The sequence below is a fragment of the Erythrolamprus reginae genome, chromosome 1, assembly GCF_031021105.1.
Source record: "Erythrolamprus reginae isolate rEryReg1 chromosome 1, rEryReg1.hap1, whole genome shotgun sequence".
NCBI classification, from domain to species: Eukaryota; Metazoa; Chordata; class Lepidosauria; order Squamata; family Dipsadidae; genus Erythrolamprus; species Erythrolamprus reginae.
In genome coordinates, this window is record NC_091950.1 from 123,296,622 (window position 1) to 123,322,362 (window position 25,741).

A 25,741-nucleotide genomic window follows, 5' to 3' on the forward strand; every position below is an offset into this window, starting at 1 on the left:
TGAGGAAAGTTGAAGTTTTAATGCCCCCCTTCCGCAGCTAAAATCAGTCAGGGTGGGCTATGGGATGGGATCTGGGTCGGCCCGTGATTTCTGCCTGCCGGCTTCCCTCCCAAAGGATACCTAGCAGTTTTGTTAATGAATGAGGTCCAAAAACAGTTTTGCTTTTGAGGGTTGCTCTGGGAAGACTTTAAATAAAAGTGCTCAAAACTATCTGAGTGAGTTAACTCTAGTCAACTAGAGTGAAATAGAGTTGAATGAACCCTGAGTTGAAAGTGTACCTTGACTGTGTCATTGGAAATATCAGATTAAATCTATGCTTTTCCTCAGGTTTGTGATAGAAAAGGAAGTGCCTGCGGGACTCCCAAGTTTTCAAGGCATTAGATGACAATCTGTGTTGAGTGTCTCTTTGTTTTGTTCTGTGACAGGGAACAGCTGAGCTATCCTCCCCCCTCACAACACACACACATGACTAAACTGCAAAGCACAACAGGTGTTTGAAAATACGGATATAATATATATTTATTTCTCAAGAGAACTGAATTGGCTCTCAGTTGTTTTGTGGCAAACTTGGAAAGATAGTTATATAGTAGGTAAAAGGACTTTTAGATTCCATGAATGTTCTACTTTGTGTTGGTACATAGAAGGAATGCAGGAACATGCTTCTCTGGCAACACTGGTTTTTTTTCTTCTTCAAAATGTCTATGCAGGTAGCTAGTGGGCTTTTTCACTTATCCATTCGTTCATTTGCACATTATTACATTTGCAGTGAGAACTCTTCAGGACTCTTTTAAAAAAACAGCATGTTAGTCTCCTTTTTCATGCTCACACATAGTGGTGTTTTAAATTTAAAATCTGCAGCTTTGAGCAAGGCAGAAGATAGTGAAAAGTGATCTATAGATTTGACCTTTATATTTAGGAAATTGGATACTAGTTCAGGGTTTGTGGTTTTGTTTGGCTTTTCATAACTGTGATAAAGCATAGCTTAAAATCTGGTTTTATAAGGGCTCATAATATGTGTTATATTACAGCTAAGAAATTTAAGTAGCTTTTCATCAGCTAGCTTCCATGGTTTTATATATGTATATTTCAGCTCACAAAGAATTTTCATTTATGGAGAAAAGCTCAGCTGACACAAACTTGGTACTTTGCTATGTTCTCTCCCCTCTTTCAGTTTCAAAAAAATTTAAATGTTGGATTTGAAAACCCTAGCAATGGAAATATATTCCCCAGCTTTGTGTCATCAGAACTTTGGCCTCCACCATCAGGAATGATGTCTATATAATCTCATTGAGGACAGAGTCTGGGATCCCCAGAGTAACTCCAGTATGAATTTTTTTAAAATCTCCCCTTTGTATGTTTCCCCCAAAGACAAAGATATAAGAGGTTAAGTAATGTCAGTATAATTAAGTAAGGTTAATTCATTACTGCTTTGCTCCTCTGGGGTTTGACTTGCCTTTCCATCTGCTTTGATTTTAATGTGGGAACTGCACTAAATTATTGTGGTGGTGTTAAAGATATTTCAAAATTTATTTGACTAGATGGGGAAAAGGTTTCTCCCTCTTTACTCTGTTAAATAATGAACTAGGTAATGTTCTGTCCTCAAGTCTTAAAGTTTTACTTTTCTTTCTTTTCTGCCAAAGGTTCCTACCAGCTTATATCAGTTTAAATCTGATTGACGGGTCAAACAGCAGGGTATTGCCTCCATAGAGGTAGTAAGGGAAGCAGGTGAGCAACGAGGAAAGGCTGAGATCTAAAGAGTTTCCTAATAGGGGTATTTGGGTTCTTTCAAGTATTGCAGACATACTCATTAAACATAAGGAGCTCAGGGGCTAGAAAGATGGTGGTGTAAGGAAGTGAAAGTAGAAACATTGATTATCCAGACAGTTCTCAACAGCCCTCATTCCAGGAGCTCTCATGAATGGCTGTATAAAAGGAAAAAATGGTAACAGTAGTGAAGGAAAAGAGGAAATTAGAATGGGATGCAGTTTACAAAGAAAAAAGATGTTAAGGAATATACTCCTGATGAGAAGGATGTGGAAATAACCGTAACAAACTGAAGTGGTATCTAAGAAATTTTTGTAGAATTGTTTGTAAGGAGGTTATTTCAGCAAGACAGAATTTGTGCCTGTTTTAAATGAGGGGCAGAGGTAAGGAGAATATTGCTTTTCCATTTTTATCTTTGCCCTGCCTTCTCTTCACTTTTTACTCTCTCTGCCTGATCCAGCCCTGGGTGTTCCTAAATTAGAGATACAGTATTAGAAATAAAGACGTGGCTATGTATTTCCAGAATAAGAAATAAAAACATTTTATTGATTGCTGAAATTCAGGTCTAAGGGGTAGTGGAGAGATTTTGGTAAATAATCATTAAAAAATTGCAACGTTGCAAAATATAATATTATCACCAGCTAATTATTGCAAAGACACCTGCCTTTTCTTTAGTTGATAGCATGTGTCCTGCCACATTTTATCTCCTTAACTGGAATTCCATCTGATAGGCTGGCAACCAGCCCAAAATCATCCACTGAGTTTCATAGCAAAGCAAGGACTTGATCATGAGTCTTTCCAATTTTAGTTCACTTTTGCTTTTCTTTCATATTCTTTCCCCCTTCTCTTAAGTTTCCTTTCGGCAGCCAATGTTCTGGGGCCATTGAACGTATGTGGCCTCTCAGAGTTCTTTTAGGAATTTCCTTCTATCCTGATACATTAATTACAGCTTGTCCTCAATTTATGATGACTGTTGGGACTAGAATTTCCAGTGCTAAATGATACAGTTGTAAAATATGACAGCAATGGCAATCCCTGCAGTTCCCATTGCTGTCATTGACTGAATCCCATGTTTTGGAGAGGAAACTTCCTGCTGGCTTCCCACAACCAAAGTCAGTGGAGAAGCCATTAGGTAATTGTAAATCCAAAGCTGGCAGGTGGGCAGGTGGATGCTGCTGGGTGAGAAAGGGAATGAGGGCTTCGTAGGGGAATGCATAAGTGGCTCAGCATAGGTTGGGTGCAGGAGGTGCTGTTAGGGAGGAAACACAATGGTGCAATGGAGAGGAAGGGTCTTCAGGAGAAAATGAGTGAACATTGCAGCATGGGTGGAGAGAACCTGTAGGTAGGTGCATTGAGTGAGGGAAATGTTTCACCACATTATTATTTGGGCAAGTTGGAGAAAGTTGCAAATGGCAATCGTGATTGCGAGGCTCTGCAACCAGTCGTAAGTATGAATGGGTTACCAAGTGGCCAGGTTGTAACTCTGACCGCTGGAGTGCTGAGATGCCTGGACCTCTGAAGACCGGTCATAACTACCATTCATTCAGCATCACTCATAACTTCGAACAGTCACTGAACAAATGAGGACTACCTATATGTAGTTGTGCCCCATGCATTTGAGTACTGGAAAGGGGTTAAAATAATTCTACAATAAAAGGTAGTTCTGATATTGGTGTGAATGTCATTTCCCTCAAATGGTCATTTGACTACAGTACTCTTGGATAATCTGTCCTAGGAAATCTTGAATATTTTTCTACAATGAGATAATGGATCTGGGTAGCCTTAAAATGTGATAGATTAACAACAACAACAGCAAGACAGGCAGGCAGACAAATAATACTTCTATAATCTTAATTTCTTAGAAAAAAATATTTTGTAGCCCAGTTTTATTTCTGACTTTGTAGAAAGATATAATCAGTGTGGCATAGTGGTAAAAGTGTTGGATTCTATATTGGGAAGACCCAGATTCTAGTTCACCTTCAGCCAAAGAAGCTCTGACTCTTTTAGCCTAAACTCGCAGGACAGGGAAAAATAGAAGAGAAACCCACCCCCCACCCCTTACATTCACTTGAGCACCTACGGAAAAGCAGAATATAAATCTAATGAATAAATAATAGTCTGGTTACCATTAGTGGCAAACTTGATACGCATGGGATAGTTTACCATTTAGTCTTGGCAAATGTTTCTTCTAGTTCAAGTAAAAGCTTAAGTGTTAGCATCCAGATTAAAGCCAAAGGGTACAGCGTAGGCCAGCAGGATTGTTGTAACTCTATGAAAAGTGAAGCAGAAAGAAATTCAACATCTCTGATTCCACATGTTCAACAACAGTGTTGAGCCACATGAACACTTGCTTATTCTCTGCCCAAATTCATCCAGTGTAAGGAGACTGACAAAATAGTGGGTGATGTTAGATGTTCAATAATACATATAGATAAAAGGTAAGCAAATCCTAAGAGTTTTTCAACTCTTAGGATTTGCTTACCTTTTATCTATATGTAAAGAGACTTCACTTCTGAACAGCATAGTAGTAATCCATGTTAAAGATTGGTTTAACTCAAGTACCTTGGTTAATAATTTGAGTCACCACCTTATCAAAATAGCATATTTTTTTAGTGCCACTGATTACATGCACAAAGATGTTAAGATGCATTAGTTTCTCCTTTAAAATCAGTGGAACTTTTGGAAAGTGCAGTTTTGTATGTCATACTAGCTTCTGCTGATGCAATCGTGCATTTAATGGGGAAGATAGTTTCATATACTGTATCCCCAAATGTAAATACAAATAATATATGGATAGTACAGTTGTACTGCTCTTCAAATAGTCTTTAAATTAGTGGGGAAAACTTAGAAAACATCAAGCTTTGCTTCAATGAAATATTAAAAACTAAAACATTTAAAATTATCTAGCTAAAAGAAGTGTGTGGGTCTTATTTTCAGCAAATTCTTATAATTTGATAGCAATTGAAGTTTATCATCCTATTAGAGATGTATTATGTTTGTGTTCATGATTTCTTGAATTGGAGTTAGGAGACTGAAACCAGTTAAAACAATTGCCGTAAATGTTTGTTTAGACTATGTGATACCCTAAAATGTGGCTATCCAAAACCCCAGTTCACAATTAATGATAGCAGCTTTGATGAAATCTTCCAAAATAAGATTCTTTAGGGATCACAGTATTAAAATCCTGCTCCTGCATATCACAATTCTCCTTTTGCAAATAGCAGTGATCAAATGAGAATGCCTGTTTTTAAGTATTGAATGAAACCTTTCTCTATGCAAAGTGATACATTTGACATCAAATATGTTCAAGGACTGTTAGGATTAAGCGTTCAAAAATGAAAGGAAGGCAAAGCCATTTGAGTTAAGGATAAGGAATCTAATTAAAATAGGTATTAAGCATATCTGACTTGAGCTTCCTATCATGGTTTTGAAAGACTAGCCTTGTATCCATTGTAAAGTAGAGAAAAAAGTATCCTGAAAACTGGGATGAGGTGTTTTCCTGGATTAAGCAAGCAGCAGAAACTTGTTCTGAGTATTTAATTATCTCATTCTGTAAGTATAATCCTTAATTTTGGAAATAGGAATCCAAATCTCTCTCCCACTCCATCTCTATATAATTTTGTGGGCAAACATTTCATTTTTAGACATTGATGTCCTCTGCAGGACTAACTGACATAGCTTGGACTGGTGGAGTAATTCAATTACAGAAGCGATACCCCTCTTAATATCAAGGTGCATTGCAAACAAAAGTTCTGAGTATCCTAAATCTCAGTCTGCCTTATTATCTCTTCATCCAAAAGGTCAAGCATTTGATTAAAGCAAGCATGTGTGAAAATGCTTTTCATATATACTGCGGTGTCAAAATATCAGAACTGGAGTATATTTTAGAAAGGTGAAAGAAATAGAAATGAGTCAGGTTATGACTGTACAGTAAACACACAATAAAAGATTCACCTCTATAGCTAAGGCAATAAAATCTTTTCACAGTGATTTTCCTTTTGATTTTCTTATTGCTGTTGTTCCTGGGGTTTTGTTTGGGTGAAATTTATTTTGGTAACCTAGACCTATTATATATTATATATATAATATATAAGATTATATATATAAGAAAATTATTTTCTATCCTAAACCAATCTGAGCCTTATTCAAGTTTTGGTCAACTTTTGGGAAAATGGATGAGACTCACCCTTTGACTGATGTAGAAAAGTTGATGTCACCAGTGATTTGGTGAACTGTTTAAAATTTGGCAGCTGTTTAAAAGTCTGAGATGGAGAGAAAATGTTTATAAAACAATATGCATAATGCAGATTGGAACATGCAACATATTCAGTTGCGTCTCTCTCTTTCTGTGCCTGTGTGTTTCTCTTGTCCCAACAGTGACCTGCGATGTTCAAGACGCAGTCAATAAAATGGCTGGTAAGTTCAATTGTAATGAAAGGAAAGGCGACCTAAAAAAGACAAAAGTTAATCAGAAATTCTCTATTTGATGGAGGGGGGCTTCTAGCCATAGCGAAACCGGAGCTGCAGATGGCGCTGCTGAGCTGGGAAAGCTCTCATTTCTCCATTAAAACCTGGCAGAAGAATAAGCGGGGGGTCCCCGGGAAGAGGAGGGCATTTATTCAGCGGCAAAGGTGCAACGCTCACACAAATGGAGAGGCAGAGGCAGCCGTAGCAGCCGCGCTCCGATATTTCCTCCCCCCTCCTCCTCCTCCCTCGCTTTGAGTGTAATTTTAGATTGAGATTCAGCTTAAATTCAGAGGGAAAACACTTTTGTCAGGCTGAGAGCTGTATAGCTGCAACAGCCAAGGTTATGGGCTATCAAATGCAATTACATTAAAACAGATTATACTGTGCAAATTGAGCCATTTAGAAGGTGAGAACCAAAGAAACCGCTCTGATCTTCCCTCCCTGGTTTTTTTAATTTCCCTCCTCCTCTTCCCCCCCCCACCCCTAAATTGCAGTTTTAGTTCCTTGCAATTCCGAGGTACAAAAGTAGGTGATACTGCTTTTGTATCTGCAAAGTGCTTCATTTCCGAAGGCAATTTCTAAGCGAGCGCAATCTAGCTTAAAAGCTGGACAACTGGATAATTAGAGCGCTCCCCCCCCCTCGCTCTCGCTCGCTCTCGCTGCTTTAAAAGGACAATCCGCCGAGCCCCGGTGCCTCTGCCCAGACTAAGTCCCAATCTTTTTTTCTCCTCTGAGCTATCGGAGACGGCGCCTCTGCACCCAGGCTTCCTGGGACCCCTGAGATGATGGTGCTGGACAAGGAGGACGGTAGGTGAGCTGAGATCCCGGGAGCGGCGCTCGGCGCCCTTTGGTGGAAAGGACCTGAAGGGTGCAGCGTTTTCTCTCTCCTTCTCCCTCTTCCATTCATTTTGTTTCTCCGTTGGATGTAACGCCAGGGGTTTTCCTTGCCTGCTTTTGGGGTGAGGCGAAGCAAACCAGCCCAGCCGTTTTTACTTTAGATTCTAGCGGTGGGAGAGCCCGTAAGTCTTAATTCTAAAAGCGGAGAGGCGGAATTTCCTTAGTAACAGGATTCCCTCCCCCCCCCCCCCACTTCCCTTGCTATTGCTGCCGCCGCCAAGGTAGGGTTAAAAACAAATCGCCTTTACCCCAATGCCAGAGCAGAGAATATAGAGTGTCCGGACTCTCTTTCTCTCTCTGTCTCTCATTCTCTCTCTCGTAGAAATAAATACCCCGACAATCAACGACGCTGCTTGTTCAATGCTGCTTGAAAATAAGTGTTGATCTGATCGCTGGAGGGAGGGAAGACGCTGGGTGGTAGTGTTTCTTTCCACACACCCACCCCTTTTAGTCAATGATACAAGTTTGGGAAGTTTTTGCTATTTGGGAGGGGGAGAAATCTAAAAAAAATTAGATTTCAGATTGATATCAGATTCATTTTGTGGAGAATAAATTCAGAATGAGCGTCTATCAATAAAGATTATTTTTTTAAAAAAGAAAAAAAGAATGAGCGTCTAGTTTTTTAACGGAGGGAAGACTAGTTTTGTTGCTGCGTTAGATTGATAGCTTTTCCCCCTCCCTCCCCAAGCAACTTAATAAGGTGGGGGGGGGTCTTTATAAGGTGTGTGTGTGTGGGGGGGGTTCCTAGGGAAAAAGTCGATGACTGGCTAGCCAGCTTTTGCATACTCTTTGTACTTCAGCTGTAGAGGAAAGTGAAGAATTTAGAGAAAGCTGAACATTTGTGAAAGTTTCAGGCTAAAATACAAGAATGTGCATAGAGAGGTCACCAATGAAACTTTTGTGACATAGGAGTTCAAAAGTCCCTTCCCTCTCCTCATTCCTTTCTCTTCATTTCTCAAAATCCATCAAGGACATACTGTGCACTGCAGTCAGGTGCCAGATCTATACATAGTGATGCCATTTGAACATGTTGTCTTTCCTGGGGTTTTTTTTAAAGCATAGCTGGAATACATAATGCCTAGTTAGTTAAGGCTTTGTGGGTGAGGTAGGTCAAGGAAAAATATGGCAAATTCTGAGGTTTTCAGGGTGAAAATCAGCATTATTCCTATGCCCCCCCTTTCCAGCTTACTTAAGGTACTGTTTTTTAAAAATGCTGCTGTTCAAGGCAGTGCTCAATAGAACTTTTTATCTGGTGACTGTATTATTGGTTTTTGAAATATTATAGGAGCAGGACATGATTTGCTTATGGTAGCCAAAATCAGGAGGAGTCAGGTATCATTTTTCTGACCAATACATTCTGTTAAAAGATGTAATACATCTGTTGAGGTAGGCTGGAGTTCATAAAAACATCTTTTAATAATAATTGTTAGTCCAGAAAGGTGTTATCAGACTCTTTCTGTATTGTTTAAGCAGTGTGTAACTAAAATAATATATTGCTCACAACACTGATCAGTTGTTTTAGTTAATATTTTTTTCCAAACCACTTAGATAAAACAGTGTGCTACTTAGCTAGAATACTACCCAGATATTCTGCCCAAAAATGGATTTTAAAGGTGTTTAAAATGTTTAAGGTTTGAAGATGTTTTACATAGATTTATAAAGATGGTTAAATTTTATATGCAGGTGTCAATATGTAATCCATAAAAATCTGTTATGGAGCAAGTTAAAAATATAAACTTCCATAATTTAATTTACTGAACATCATAACAACAGCTCAGTTTGCCCAAAACAAACTGAACCAGAATGTTGCATTAGGTTTTGTGACCTTATAGCACAGTTTGCAGTGAATCTACCTTAATTTACAATTCTGACTATATTTTAAAATGTTTCAGGTCTTCAGTAATGTTACTATTTCAAAAGACCTTAATTTGGCCAGATCATCTATAGGTGAGTGAAAGTTACAATGTAGAATTCGGAATTAACTCCGATTCTACACTACATCCAAATATGGGGGCGGGGGGGGGTATTTAAAAAATCCAATAAATTAAAGATTAAAAAATAACGTATCCAAAATTAACAATTCTAGTAGCCTCTTCTGAGTTATTGGTAAATTATTAGATTATATATAAAAGTGGCAAAGAATTGTTTTGGGACAACGATAAAAAAAGACTTGGAACAGTTCAGGATGGAGGTAAAAAGATGTTTCTAGGGCTTTGCAAGTTGTGTCTCACACTAAGAATGCTGAAGAATAAAATGGTGTACATTTTTAAAAATCATATTCTGTTAAAAAGGTGTTGCAGGTTTTCAAAGTGCTACTGAAACCCTCCACATCTTTTTGCCTGGAGGCTACTCTAGATGAATGGCTCTAATGGATAATAACAAAATAGCAGTCATAATTCTCAGAGGAATGTTAAGGTTGCTGAATCAAATAGTTTGTGGCAAAAAGGCTATTTAGAAAGGGTGGCAAACCAATTAAAAAATCACTGCATAAAGTCATTGTAAAGTTGTGTCTTAGATGAGTCTTGAACTGATGGTTATTAATGCTGTGTGGCATTGTGCTCTTTGCTATCCTGAACTGGGAAGAAAGTTTCCTTGAGAACTTTATAAGGAAGCTTGTTGATGAACCAGAAATCAATGTACATACAATATGGATAAGAAATATAGGGCAGGCTGCCCTCGATTATTTTGTTGACACCCACTAACTGCTGGTTTCCTTTCTTTGAGCCCCTCCAGAACTCAAAGGAAAATAAACATTTGATGCTAGTGGTTACTTGTCCTTTTTAGTTCACACTTAGTTGAAAGTGTTGCACATTTGAGGCAGAGCTGGGTGCTAAAGTAAGAAGATGCTTCATGGAAAGATCAAAAACAGAGTTGTTAAGTTCATGTAGAACTCACTGAAATCAGTAGATTTATTACATAAAACATAACAAAATGGACTGGCATGGAGAAATTAAGATAAATGAATGTATAGTAAACATCGTCAGCAAACAGGAAAAGTCTAAATAAATGAATCTCTTTTTTCCCCATCACCATTCCCCAGCATATTAACAATGGACAAACGTTCAACTTTTAAGCAGATCTGGTGAGAGAATAACAAATATGGGCATTCTGCATAAATTGGGAAAATCATTTCTGGTAAATTACCTGCATTTGCAAGATGTACCGTAAGTGGATAATCTCTATTGTATTTAATGCTGAATAATTAGGGAGGGGGAAGTAGATACTAAAATTCTTTGAATGAAATCTTAAATTAGGCTTATTCAGGCTTAAATGGAAGCATATAGAAAGGAGAAAAATAGCTAGTAGATCACAAATAAAACTAGTAGATAAAATGTTGTAGATCAAAATAAAAATGAAGTACAAATGATGATCCTGATAAGTAATACTGAATAAATAAGTATACGGTATATCAAAATTGAACTCTCTTAAAAAATAGGGACTCAATTTTGAAAGTTCTGGAGAATATCTGCAGTTGAAATACAGTATAACTAATTAAAATAAAAGCCTTAGGCAAAATATCAGTACATGCTGAGTACACAAATCTTATATTTCATTTTAAAATTCATTCCTCTGAATTCTCAACCTGTGTAGTATTATCATGTTGATGCTATTGATTTATTTCATTTTGAGAATTTAGGGGGGAAATAATCATGTTATTTGGGCATCCTGGCAAAAGTACTTTACTTCTTAAATAAAAATGAGTTGTTGTAATGACTATTCAACATTTATTTATTCAACCCAGTCGGATGTATTCACATAAAAATGAGTACAACTATCATGCATAAATGGTACATACAATTCTGCTAGAAAATGGAAGTGGTTTAGGAGGAAATTGGATTCTTTCTCGCATTTATTTCAACATTATTTTGAGAGGAGTGCTATACAATGGGAACACTGAAAAATAGAGGAGCCGAGGAAATTATGTAAAAAAGAAAGATGGTTACAGAAATTAAGGCATTTTGAAAAAGATTTTGAATATATGTAATATTCATTATCAAAGTTTATTTATACTACAGATTCTGAAGAGAAGAAAGATAATTCCATTACTGTGGTGGGGACAATCAGAATCTTTTAAAGAGCTTTAGGCACTTAGTGTTGCATAGATTTCTTTAATAATATCACAAGTCAAAATTTTGTTGGTAAATTGATCAAGAAGGTATAATCCACTTGATGGGAGACACCATTAGCTTATTTAAGAAAGCACTTAATAGACAAGAGGCGAGGTAGGACAAAGAGGTAGATACCTATCATCTTAATGATGAATGCATGAAGATGAACAAGGGAATTGTTCTAAAATGTCATTTTAAGTACTCTCCATCTTAAAAATGCACGGGTAGCATAGCATGCATACAATAAAAAGATTGAACAAATAATTATATATATTGCAGAGTGCTTTCAGTCTTCCCATGATAAGCTTCCTTGCTTTGAAATGGACATGCTTCCATGAGATAACAGATGAAAACTAATCTTTAATTACATGTGGCAAAATATAAATTGAATGAGGAAGCTATTGCTGCCAAGGGACTGTATAATGCAGCTGTTCCAGAAAACTATACAGTCCAGGAGGAAGAATAAAGGTACTTTATTTGAAAGTTTATTAACTGGATTGATTATTGATGATAGCAATTGAAATATAGTAAAAGTAAGTAGGAATAGATAGTTGGAAGATCTAGCAAAACATGATGAAAAATCAATAAAAATGATCATACTGATTGCCATAGATAGCATTAGACAAGCATTGTTACTTTAAAAAGAACAGAGCATATCAAATTGATGATATTAGCTATCACATTCTTGTTTAAATACTTTGTACGCTGAAATAATAAAAATGATGGAGATTCAATATCTGAACATATTATTGGATCTTTATAATTAATAACATATCTATCTTAATGGTTCCAATAAAAAGCTTTTCCCGGTAGACTAAAGATCTGAGAATTGTTTTTCCCTTGGTGGACAGAAAGTTTGTAAATAAGAAAACATGTAATAAACAAATTCATACCTAAAGGATATAATTGATATCAAATCTAATCGCTACTTTTGCCAATTGATTTTATCCATTAAAAAAAAAGGAAATAAGGCATCTTTGCAACCATGATGGGACATTTTGTGAATGCAAAGGTTCTCTTCTTCCCATTGCTTAGTTCATTATTTATTCTCCAAAATTTGGAGCCCAAAATCCATATTTACTCTCTGTATACTTAAGCAAGTTAGTATTTTTCATTTTCCACCTTTTTTAAATATGGGAATGCTTCTATGATAGTTTAGGGCAGTGATTTTCAACCTTTTTTGAGCCACGGCACATTTTTTACATTTATGAAACCCTGGGGCACATTGAGCGGGGCGGGGGGGGGGGCTAAAAAAGTTTGGACAAAATATTCTCTCTCTTCCTCCCTTTCGCTCTATTTCTCTCTCCCTCCTTCTCTCCCTTCCTTCCTCTTTCTTTCTCTCTCTCCATCCCTCCTTCTTTCTCTTCTTTCCTTCCTCTTTTTTTGCTCTCTTTCTTTCTCTCTCCTTCCCTCACTCTTTCTCTCTCTCTCTCTCTTTCTTTCTCTTGTTCTTTCTCTCTCTCTTGCTTTCTTTCTCTCTCTCTTGTTCTCTTTCTCTCTCGCTCTTTCTCTCTCTTGCTTTCTTTCTCTTTCTCTCTCTCTCTCTTGCTTTATTTCTCTCTCTGAGCTTCGCGGCACACTAGTGTGCCGCGGCACACTGGTTGAAAAACACTGGTTTAGGGTACACCAAACTTGTAATGCACTTGACACATACAAAAAACTGCTGTTACAACTTGGAAGACAGCTTCTTTTTAAGATGGTAACTTTGAGGCTGTAATTGACTGTGGTTAGATTTAATTGAAATTAGCAGGAATTTGAGAGAAATTGCTCTTTAAGAATGGCAGAAACCTTATGTGTGGCAATGTTTGCAAATACAATTAATGTCTAGACCTTTTACGGGAAATAAACATCTGTATTCCTTCTTAATATATTGCTGTTTTTAGTGTGGCTGTGTAAAAGCTACCCAGTTTGGACACGCATTTGTTGGAAAAGAGTGATGGAAACCTAATGGAACTAACTGGGAAGTATATACTGTGTTTATATATGTGAAGATTGCATTATAGGGAAGAATCCCCAATACATAGGAATACAGATTTTATCTTTCTACAGACTGGCATTCAATTTTCATGCTGTACTCATGAGAGATGATAAAATATCAATCTCTGCACTGTAGCAGCTCTTGCAAAACACTGGAATGACACAATCTTCAAAAAATGTTCCTTTTAAGAGCAGTACATTATTAATAAAGTAGTCCATTAGGTCTGGTGATAAAGGGTCAGGGAGTCTGAAATATCTGTCTCTCAAATGGTTAAGGAATTTATCACGGTTGGAGGATTAATTGATTTCATTTGGGAAGCATTTTAGTTCTTCACTTTTCAGGTTCAGAAGTAGCTATGCTTTGTAAATGTGCTCACTACTGGACTGTTTTCTATAACATCCTGTTGATACTTTACCACATAAATAAGATTAGGCTTGGGATACTCGTTTCTTCATAATTTTGTTGTCCGGTTTTCTCTTGAAGGAGCCAGGAAGTTTTTTGGCCTCACAACAACCTTGTAAAGCAACTTTGCTTGAGACATAACTTTCTCAGTTCTACTCGTAAACTTTTCTTCCGGAGTAGGATTCTGAAGTTGGAATCTCCATTCCAGATCTAAACTTACAGATCCAAACTTAAACTTACAAAATATTTTGTAGACGGGCGAGATACAAGCTTAATATTTACTGCTCCAAACTTGACTGTAAAAAATACGACTTTAGTAATCGAGTTTTCGAAGCGTGGAATTCACTACCGGACTCTGTAATATTATACCCTAACCCACCAACACTTTACCCTTAGACTATCCACGGTTGACCTCACCAAGTTCCTAAGAGGTCAGTAAGGGGCGTACATAAGTGCACCCGAGTGCCTACCATCCCCTGTCCTATTGTCTCTCCTATATCTCCTATATCTTCTCTTCTATACCTACATCTTTTTCTGCTATTCTCTCGTAGTTATATTTCACTCCTTTATTTTCTCCTCTATTCCCACTTTAATACATTCTACCTGATTATATCCTCTATAACCCTCATTGTGTATTATTGTGTATTGGACAAAACCAACCAACCAACCAACCAACCAACCAACCAACCAACCAACCAATCAACCAACCAAACAAACAAACAAACAAACAAAACAAAATAAATGTATCAAAGCTAATGATTCAGCTGATAATAGATTTTGAATACTGCTTTGAGTTGGATATTTGATCAGATGGTATATAAACTAAACAAAGGGTGGAAATGAAAGAAACTGCTGTTAGTTCCAAGTAGCATTCACATTTAAAACTGGGGGTTGATTAGTGCAATTCCTAATAAAAATAGTTCAATAAGTAAAGCATATAAATGTATTTTGGCCAGCTATTTTGAGAACAGCTTGTTGAAATGTAAATATATGCATAGCATTACTTACCATTTGATGTTCCAATTTGCAAATATCTCTTAAGATTTTTAGTGGTTAATGTTAATATTCTTCCTTGTCTGCTATCTCCCTTCCATTATGGCTTGTGAATATCTTTTCTTCAAGTGTCTTAATGTAGCGTCAAATAAATATCTAGTCAATTATTCTAATATATGTTTTTTTAAAAACCCAAATCTCTGCACAGCACTGAAAGATCAAATCCTGAAAAGGAAGTCATTTGACGGACTTGTGCTTGATGTTGTAGTATATTGATTTAAAAAAATTACTATATGCTTAGAAAAGAGAATTGAATCACAAATATACAAGCCATTGCTGTGCCCCTTTTCACGAAACAATCAATTTTGAAAAACTGGGTTCAATTTGGATTTTTTTTAAAAGGAAACATATTGTAGCAGACTTGATTTCTAATAAATAAAAGCAAATATAATGAGTGTGTAACTGGGAAGGAAGTTAAAGGCAGCCATGAAGCCAAGTTTGAGTCCCTGTAAAAAATTTTCCCTGCATATCTGAAACTTGAAATTTCATGACTTTTCATCATTTCAGGGGTTCTCTCTATGAGAATATTTTTTGGGGGTGGGGGGCTTAGTTTTTGCTGGGCAAAAAAAGTTACAAATCTTCTGTTCGGGTCACATACGACCCGGACCGAAAACTCTTCATTTGAAGTGCTTATGTTTGGTCAATTTGAAAACTTTTTTCACTTGGAAAGTAGTCTGAACATTTCTGCACACAATGATATGAAAATTGAAATGAAAAAAGGAAATCTTATTGGTTTATTTTGCGGATATAATGCATGCCCCCCCCGTTTTTGTGAATTTGTTTCAATTTATGGATAGTTTTGCTTGCAAAATCCATTCTATTTTACTAAAGTTGGTGTGGGATTGGTAGCTTGAACATTTCTGAATATAAAAAAAATATAAAGGAACTGAAAAAAAAGAATCTTATTGGTTTTTTAACATGAGAAATAAGGCCTCCCCCCTCGGCTGCTTGCATCCATTTTCACTTTTTATTTTTTTATGCTCCAAATCCGAAATATTCTTTAAAATCTTAGGCATTCATTTACTCAATTTAACAATGCTGATCATCAAAAAATATTTTTGGGGTGGTGGCTAATTGTTTTCTGGGCAAAAAAAATCATCACTTCGAGTGTGTTTCTGTTCGTATATGACCGGACCAAAAATATTTTTTTTAGGTACTTGAATTTGATCTTTTTGAAAACCTTTTCAACTGGAAAACTAGTTTGAACATTTATGAACATAATGATATGAAAATTGAACTGGAAAAATTGAGACTTATATTTTTATTTTGATCAAAAAGCCCCTCCCCCCATCCTTTCTGAATGTTGTGTCAATTTCTATTTTTTAAGGCTACAAATCCCTAAGGAATTTTCCCCCAAAAGGTTTGATATACTAAATTGAACAGTCCTGAACATAAGAAAAATATAAATGAACTGAAAAAAATGGTTCTTATTGGTTTATTTTTGCCACAAAAGGGCCACCCCCCCTTGGCCTTGCTGTGTGCCACTATTGTCACTTTTTATACATATTTGGCTAGAAATATTTGGAATATCCTTTTGAAACAATCCTGAACATAAGAAAAATAGAAATGAACTGAAAAAAATGATTCTTATTGGTTTATTTTTGAATATAAAACCATATTGTCTTATACTCGAGTTATAAGCCGACTCGAGTATAAGCCTATTTGAGTATAAGCATGGGGGGCCCATTTATGTGCAAAATAAACCAATATGCATCAATTTTTCCAGTTCAATTTTCATATCATTGTGTGCAGAAATGTTCAAGCTACCAATCCCACACCAACTTTAGTAAAATAGAATGGATTTTGCAAGCAAAACTATCCATACATTGAAAAAACTTTCACAAAAACAGGGGGGGAGGCACATTTATGTGCAAAATAAACCAATAAGGATTAATTTATTCAGTTCAATTGTCATTCCATTGTGTGCAGAAATGTTCAAACCTGTTTCCAGGTGAAAAAAGCTTTCAAAAAGACCAAATATAAGTACCTAAAATGATCAATTTGCAGTCCGGGTCAAATAGACCCGGGAACATAAGATTAGGGAGTTTTTTCGAACAGAACAGCAGGGTTAAATTGCAGCTCTACCACAGCTGTTTAAAGGGATCAATTTTGTTTAGGCCACAGTCCGACATTCAGTCATTTCAAGGAAGCTCCAAGACATTTTTAAAGACAAATTGGGATCGTATTATGGGCCTTTCGTAGAGCTGAAGCACCAGCATTGTGGATTATTTTTAAGGGTCCATTTGCTTTCTCTTGTCATGATTGGGAGAGAAGTAAATTCTGGGTGACTCCTCCAAGCCTTGCAGGTCCAATAAAACCATTGAATCGCTTAACAATTAAAACTATTGGGATTGTCTGTGAGTGGATTCCAGGTTGCAGCCCAAGTGTTTCACTTGCTAATTTTTAACTAATGGTGTTCAACCTAAATAACAGAATTGAATACACCAAGAAATATGCTGCCACTATGTCATGATCTCTGGGCAGGAGTTTAGTGACAAGCTGTCATCTTATTGGAAAAAGTGCTGGACAAAATTCTTGTTTCAGTTGTACAGATGCACCGTTCCTTGGAATGACCTACAAATTTGTTAATTCTATATTTCTATATTGTTCCAATTTATTTATATAACCTTATTGGAAATCTGACCACATCTTTGAGAGGCCAAATTTAGAATTTTAATTTAATCTAATTTATTAGACTTTTAAGCCACCCAACTCCTTGTGGACTCTTTTTGGTACCTTCAAGTCAGTGCTGACACTTGGCAACTCTCTGGATACGTTCTTGCAATTTTCTTGACAAGATTTTTTTACAAGTAGTTGTCATTGCTTCCTTCTTAAGGTTGATAGTGTCACTTGCCCAAGGTCTGGTTTGGTGCCTATGGTGGGACAAAGACTCACAATTTTCTGGTTTGTAGCCTGTTGTGTTAACCGCTATCTCAAAGTGGCTCTATTAAATTCAGATTATTATTGTTAAATGCCAATGGGCAGAGTTTACTTAGTTGCTTGACTCATGCAGCTGTCCATCCTATTTTTGCGTGACTTAAAAGCGCAAAATACATTATCAAAAACAAAAATAAAAGCATACTGCAGCTGGTCATGATCTAATCTTTTACCTGTTCAACCAGGAAGTGAGCTCTAACCTATCCCTAGGGCTCCAGCCTCGAACACAAAGGTTTTGTGAAAAGTCAGTGGAAACAGGCCAAGCTAATCTCAGACTTGGACCTTAGAGGCAAAGATATCTTAGCCAAGATATATTGGGTGGTGTTTTCTAAAACCGTTCTTTTTCTGATCTGGCAGATTTACTGATGATAGGGAAAAGTCCCATAGTCCTAACCAGCTTTAGAGCATTATGGAGACACCATGGAGACACTTAAAACAGCAAATAATTTTTCAGATCCAACAACCATCTCCAGTTAAGCCTTTCGGTAGGAAATAGTGGACAGATGATAAAGTGAAAGTACATTTGCTGGTAGGTCTTCTAGAACCTTTGGGTTCTAATGGTTGCTTTGGTTGTTATTAGTTACCATGAGTTATTGCTGAATTAAAAATTGGGTTCTTTTCAATACTTCTCTGTCATTGTTCTAGGCCAGGGGTGGGCAATTAATTTTGCCATGGGACTGCATGAGAAATTGGGATGATTTTAGAGGGCCGGACTAATATAATTAACTCAGTTCTACCCAATATTGTAAAGACCCAGACCCTGGCCTCACCTAAACACCCAGACCCACTCTACAGACCCCTAATTGTTTGCTTTATGGCAACACAGTGCACCACAGTAACTGCGCTGGAGTATTTTCGTGGTTTCTGTGCTCAGACGCTCTCGGTAGGAGGTCGGGGTCTGCTCCAGTGTGAGGATGAAAGAGCTCACCGCATCTGTCGGGACTCCTCCAGTTCCTGCTTTCTTCATGATTCATCAGAAAAGCAGACGTGTTGAGCTCTTTCATCCTTGCGCTGGAGTGGACCCCGACCTCCACGGACCGGTCACAGATAGCAAGTGGGCCGGATGTGGCCCATGGGCCGGCCCTTGCCATGGTCTGTTCTAGGCAGTAGTTTTCAGGTCTTCAAAATAACCATAATGTTCAACCATGTGGCCTATTTTTAAGGACCACAGCAGGTATTTTGTTTTGCTTACTAAATTTTGTAGGGGAACTGATTATTAGCCTCTGATTTACTGTATTTGTAGTTGACCATTCTTTAGAGGAATCCAATTTTTTAACCTTTTTTTTTTTAAAAAAAATCAGCCTTTAGGGCAAAAAAAGAGCTTTTTATAAATACCTATCTTTAGAAATGAATCCTGTAGGAAACTATGGCATCAACTTTACACCTTTTGGCTTATGTGTACAGACTGGAGACCCTTTTTTTGAAAAAAATAATCCTTTCTGCCTTTTCTCTCCCCCCCCCCCTCTTTTTACGCTGTGCCCTTCCATTCATTTGACTATACAAAGCAATAAAGGGTAAAACTAAAGTAACATAAATTGGTCTGTCTTCCTGAATCCATGTCTCGCTAATGTACCCAGATTAACTCAACTGTAAATTGTCTCCTTTGGATGTCGTGTCTTGCTGAAAGTTTCCTATATGATTCATGATTTGAGTTGCTTTTAACAGCTATTGGCTAAGCAATATGGTAAATGTACAAGGTGATGCAATTGGCATTAGTGAGAGAGAGGATGCACAGGAGCATGTAATGCAGTCAATACTACATTAACTACTGATGCCCAATTACAGAAACTGGAAGAGTGGCTTTTAGGAGCATTAGGACTTGTAGAAGAGCTGAGATCACCTGCCGCTCCTTTGCCTAAAAGCTTCACCCTTTATGCGCTGGGATCAAAGCAAACATCCACTTGCTATTTTGTCATGTACAGCAACAAAGGGGATGTGGGGAGAGGGAGCCAGGCTTTTCTCTTTCTTTCCCCCTCTCCCCTAAAAAGAAATGTCACATTAATGCTTCTAATGCATGTAAATGCAAATCTCCATATTTCAAGATTTGCAGGGTCTCCTGGGGAAAAAGGCTTGAATAAAGAATTTAACCACCCCTGTGTCTAATATCTCACTTGCTCTACTCCCTTTTCCATTTAAAGTTGGAGTCTCTCAGGGGTTTTTGGGGTTTTTTTTGCCCAGACTTCATCTCAGTGAGTTAGATAGAGTAGGTTCTTTCTTCAAGTCTTCTTTTTTTTATCCTTTTCCTAGAATTAACTTGCTTGCATGAGACCAAAGTATAGAGAAGGTGATTTAAATAGAAACTAAGGTTATTGTCCTTATTATAGGGGTGAACCTCTTTTAACTATACTATTTTGTTCTGGGAGGGAGAGCGCATGAAGGATTGTGCCTTTTTTAAATCTCTGGGTCCATCTGCATATATATATATATAATATGCAGCAAAAACATGAGATACACACACACACACACACACACACACACATGTAATCAAGAAGGAAGATAAATTACAGTCCAAGGACTATTCATTTTCTGTAGAGTGGGCCTTTTCAAGGAGATATACTTTAGATTATAGGGCATGAGTGACTGTGAAGAGAGACTCCCTATACAAATAAGGCTACAACTGATGTACCAGGTGAACCTGTGTGAAAGCTCCCCTAGCCACAGCTGAGAAATGTTGCTCTATCCTCAGCTGTGGATCTAGGAGGACTCCCAAGTGCGGACCCTCTCTGAGGGGGACAAGATTCCCCCCTTCAGAGTAATGGATGGACAGATGGAATTGGAGTAGACTTCGTAGAAGTATTTATTTGCATCCTACTTTAATTATTTTTTAAAATAACTCAAGGTGGTGAATGTTAATAGTTGCCAAAAGAGATGTCTGTCTGTCTATATAATATGGGATGAGAGGGAGATAATTTTGGGCACATTTATTTATTTTATTTATATTCTCTCTATCCTCTGAGAGCTCTAGGTGACATGCCTATAATGTTCTTGCACTAAATCTGTATAGATTTCTCACATTGCATAGTAGGATTACTGGAGTCATATCAAAAAGAGAAATTCTCTCTTTCTCTCTCTCTCCCTCTCTCCCTCCCTTCCTCTTTCTCCCTCATATATAGTATGTGTTTCCTTTGGCTAAGGTCCATACAACACACAGTATATTCCCAAAATGTCATATTTGTTCTGTGAAATAATAGTTTAATCTACTAAACCAACTATTAAGATGCCTCAAAATAGATTTTGTTTTTAATATGACAGACTCAAGGATTTGCAAAAGAAAAGCATGGGGAAAAATTGGGGTTTCCTATATGATATTTCATCTCAAAAGTAAGACAAATTTGAATAATCTTGTAATAGCCAATTTGCAGTATGTATGTATGTATGTATGTATGTATGTATGTATGTACGTACGTACGTACTTACTTACTTACTTACTTACTTACTTACTTACTTACTTACTTACTTACTTACTTACTTATTTATTTATTTGAGTTGTATGCTGCCCCTCTCCGAAGACTCGGGGCAGCTCACAACAAGTCTAATATTAAAAAACATATAAAACCCTATCATTATTTTTTTAAAAACCCAAACAGCACATTCATACCAAACATAAAACAAAGTATTAAAAAGCCTGGGGGAAAGGTCTCTCAACTCCCCCATGCCTGGCGGTATAAGTGAGTCTTGAGTAGTTTACAAAAGACAGGGAGGGTGGGGGCAGTTCTAATCTCTAGGGGGAGTTGGTTTCAGAGGGGCGGGGCCGCCACAGAGAAGGCTCTTCCACTGGGGCCTGCCAAACGACATTCTTTAGTTGACAGGACCCGGAGAAGGCCAACTCTGTGGGACCTTATCGGTTGCTGGGATTCGTGCGGTAGCAGGCAGTTCCGTAGGTACTCTGGTCCAATGTCATGTAGGGCTTTAAAGGTCATGACCAACACTTTGAATTGTGACCTGAAACTGATCAGCAGCCAATGCAAGCCACGGAGTGTTGAAGAAATGTGGGCGAATCTTGGAAGCCCCACGATGGCTCTCACGGCTGCATTCTGCACGATCTGAAGCTTCCGAACACTTTTCAAAGGTAGCCCCATGTAGAGAGTGTTGCAGTAATCGAACCTCGAGGTGATGAGGGCATGAGCGATTGTGAGCAATGACTCCCTGTCGAAATAGGGATGCAACTGGTGCAGCAGGCAAACCTGGGCAAACTCCCTCCTCGCCACAGCCGAAAGATGATGTTCCAACATCAGCTGTGGTTCGAGGAGGACACCCAAGTTGCGAACCATCTCTGAGGGGGTAAGTAGTTCCCCCCCCCCAGCGTAATGGACGGACAGATGGAATTGTCCTTGGGAGGCAAGACCCACAGCTACTCCGTCTTGTCTGGGTTGAGTTTGAGTTTGTTGACACCCATCCAGGCCCCAACAGCCTCCAGGCACTGGCACATCACTTCCACTGCTTCGTTGACTGGACATGGGGTGGAGATGTATAACTGGGTATCATCAGCGTATTGATGATACCTCACCCCATGCCCTTGGATGATCTCACTCAGCGGTTTCATGTAGATATTAAATAGCAGGGGGGAGAGGACCGACCCATGAGGCACCCCACAAGGGAGAGACCTAGAGGTCGACCTCTAACCCCCCCAGTAACACTGACTATGACCAACCGGAGAGGTAGGAGGAGAACCACTGGAGAACATAAAGGGAAGGTTGGAGACTGGATGGTAGTTATTAAACATGGCTGGGTCCAGGGAAGGCTTGTTGAGGAGGGGGCACACAAGTGCCTCCTTATAAAGGGCCGGAAAGGACCCCTTCCCCAAGGAGACATTGACAATCTCCTGGGCCCAGCTCCGTGTCACCTCTTGGCTGGCCGAAACCAACCAAGAGGGACACGGATCCAGTAGACAGGTGGCGGAACTCACAGCTCCAATGGCCTTGTCCACTTCATCAGGTGTCACCAAGTCAAACTCCTCCCAGACTGATGGACAAAGACGTTTAGCCCCAGTCACCTCGACTGACTCATTGTCAGCCGATACTGCTATGTAATTGGAGTCGAGATCAGCCCGGATTCGAGCAACTTTATCAGCAAAAAACGAGTTAAATTCCTCGGCACTACCCTGCAAGGGCTCCCCAACTGCCCCCTGATTTAAAAGGGAGTGGGTCACCCTAAACAGAGCGGCCGGGTGGGATTCCGCTGATGCAATCAAGGCGGCATGGTACAAGCATCTTCTGCCTTGAGCACCACTTTGTAGGCCTTAATAAAAGCTCTTACAAGTGTTCAGTCGGATTCAGACTTACTCTTCCTCCATCGCTTCTCTAGATGTCTCTTCTGGCATTTCAACTCCCGGAGCTCCTCGTTGAACCATGGAGCTCTATGGGGTCTAGTGCCACAGAGAGTCGCAATGGCGCAATTCGGTCGAGAGACTCCGCTGCAGCCTTGTTCCAGGCCTCAGCAAGAGATTCTGCTGAGCTATGGATGAGGGAATCTGGTAAAACCCCAAGCACCCTCTGAAAGCCCTCAGGGTCCATCAGGCGTCTGGGGCAGAACCTCCTAATTGGTTCCGCCTCCCTGCGGGGGAGGATTGGAGCCAGGAGATCAAGCCGCAGTAGAAAATGGTCTGACCATGACAAAGGCAATGCTTCTAAGCCCCTTAGTCTCAGACCATTATTCAATTGCTCCGAGAGGAATATCATGTCTGGTGTGTGTCCACCCTCGTGAGTCGGACCCTGAACTACTGTGCTAATCCAGAGGAACCACCGAGTGATGGCAGATTGAAGTCCCCCAGGACAATGAGTCTGAGGAACTCCACCGCCAACCCGGCCACCTCCTCGAGCAGCACAGGCAGGGCTGTTGACACGCAGTTGGGAGGCAGGTACGTGAGTAACAAGCCCATCTGAACCCCTAAATCCAACTTCACAAGTATTCTTCTCTGTGTGTGGGCACATATAAATCCCGACATATTAAGCATAATCAAATTTAGGAATGATAGAAAAACAAAGGTGTTCCATTGTTGAGAACTGAGTTGAAGCTGCACTGCAGAATAAAAGTTTTATCCCATAAAGTGCCTTGGATCTAAAGATTGAGTAAATAGTTTCTTTTCTACTTATGATGAGAATGAGAAATGCTAAAACTGGTGGCTGATCCATCATGACCAAAACATGAAAGTTACTGAACGGACATTTTACAATTTCCGCTGTGATATGACAAATCACTTTATGTGATCATCCTTCAAGGCCAAATGATTGTCAGAAAGCAGCGATATCATGAGATATTTCAAATGTCCTCAGAATTGTTAAACGTGAGAACAAAGCTGGAATATTATGAACCTGTATTAAGGAAGTTCTTTGCTAGTCCGCCATCTTTTATGTGCAGAATTAGTGCCCAAATGTTCAGAAAGCATATAGTGGAAGAATAAGAACATATAGTAATCATTTGGCGGCTTTTGAAACGCCTGGGAGAACTCAAGCTCACCAATTATATACTGAAAAACTTCCAGCACATGCTTAATTGCCCCAACAAATAAAAACTTTTAATTGATCAAATGTGAATCTCGAAATTAATCTTTAATCAGTATGATTTATAACAAGATGGCTTCCCTTTTTCAGGCTAAATACTGTAATTAGTTTTTGTGAGGCATGCTAAGGACATTGCTTCAAATAAATAATTAGATATCAGTTGAATCGGATCTCATCTAAACGTGTTAAATTTCTTCATTGTGGTAAATAATGAAAAATAGACATTTTTTAAATAGGGAAATGAAAATATGGAGGCTACAATATTAACAGAATTCCCCATGCTGTATGTGTCTGTGTGGGTGATATTAAACATTCACTTGAACATTATTTTGGGAAGGGATTTGAGACAGGATGTAAAGATGCAAATGGCTCCAAGTACATCTAATTGTCATTCTGGACTAAGAGTGCAGCTATGCGACTTTCCACATAAGAAAGTTGAGCCTGGCTTGTTCCTTAGTAAACTGCCTTGGAAATGGTCCTGGGTTGGGCCGAGAGGCAAAAAAGGAGCTGTGATGTTCCTTCAATACACCAGGGTGATTCGACACAAAAATATGTAACCCTTCCCTGGTGCAGAGCTGAAGGGATTGGATACTGTAGCCTAGAGGTTAATTCTCTGCCTTACAAGGCAAAGGTTGCAGGTTCAAGTCCCAGTGAGGGTATGGCTAGCTGATGAGGCCAAAATAAGGGCGAAATAGATCTATCCTAATCTCCCTTAATTTTCCAATTCAGCAAAAAACATGTGACATATATATATATATATTTACAGCAGCACGAAGCTTATAACTTCAGCCTGATGATGGTGAATGTGATTTCACCGAAACGTCGCATAGACACTCAAAATATTACACAGGGCAAAACCCGAACTCAGAACAATATATGTATGTATGTATGTATGTATGTATCAAAAACATAAATATATATATATGACGGTCTTGGTATATTCGGGTTTCTTCCCATGTAGGATTTAGAAATTTCTGGCGATGTTTTGACGAGGTCCCACTCATCATCTTCAGGATGGTGCTTCTGTCCTTGTTCTAGGGTGTTCGCCCTAGAACAGGGACAGAAGCACCAGCCTGAAGATGACGAGTGGGAACTCGTCAAAACGTCACCAGAAATTTCTAAATCCTACACGGGAAGAAACCCGAATATACCAAGACCGTCATACCTGTACCCGTGAAAATCTACGAAAACACACATATGTATGTATGTATGTATTGTATGTATGTATGTATGTGAGTATATGTGTGTATATATATATATATATGTATGTGTATATATATATATATATATATATATATATATATATATATATATATTCATAGATAGATACACATGTGACTCTTTGCCTAGCCTTCTGAAGACATTTTTTCAAAGTGCACTCTCTAAGTGGGCTGCTCAGCGAAATATGTACATTCATAAAATAGCTGATTGAAAAGCAATATTTCAGATAAATACAAGCCAGCGATCTATCAGCAGCTATAATAAAAGCTGGGCTTCAGGCTGTGATTTTATTTTGAAATAATAAGAATTGCTTTATTCTTTTTACTTGAGTTACCATGGTAATTCTGTCGTGTAGCAGTGCTATATTGATTTAGAAAGTGGACAGTAATATTTCTTTTGTGTTACTCTGTTTC

At 38.4% G+C, this 25,741-nt stretch overlaps 1 protein-coding gene across 7 annotated transcripts in view; it reads left to right on the forward strand.

Annotated features, from left to right (window-relative positions):
• LMO1 (LIM domain only 1) overlaps positions 1 to 25,741 on the forward strand; it is a 170,497-nt gene that overhangs the window by 1,613 nt on the left and 143,143 nt on the right. The window contains exons 2-3 of one of the 7 annotated variants that reach the window (XM_070763684.1): positions 6,142 to 6,180; positions 6,967 to 7,038. The exons of 1 other annotated variant lie outside the window; for it this stretch is intronic. In XM_070763684.1, the coding sequence (XP_070619785.1) occupies positions 6,142 to 6,180; positions 6,967 to 7,038 (111 nt within the window). Of the gene's footprint in view, positions 1 to 6,141; positions 6,181 to 6,231; positions 7,043 to 9,020; positions 9,076 to 10,229; positions 10,293 to 11,516; positions 11,706 to 25,741 lie in introns of those variants that run through there. 5 more of the 7 variants (XM_070763692.1, XM_070763709.1, XM_070763701.1 and 2 more) reach the window with 5 other exon arrangements.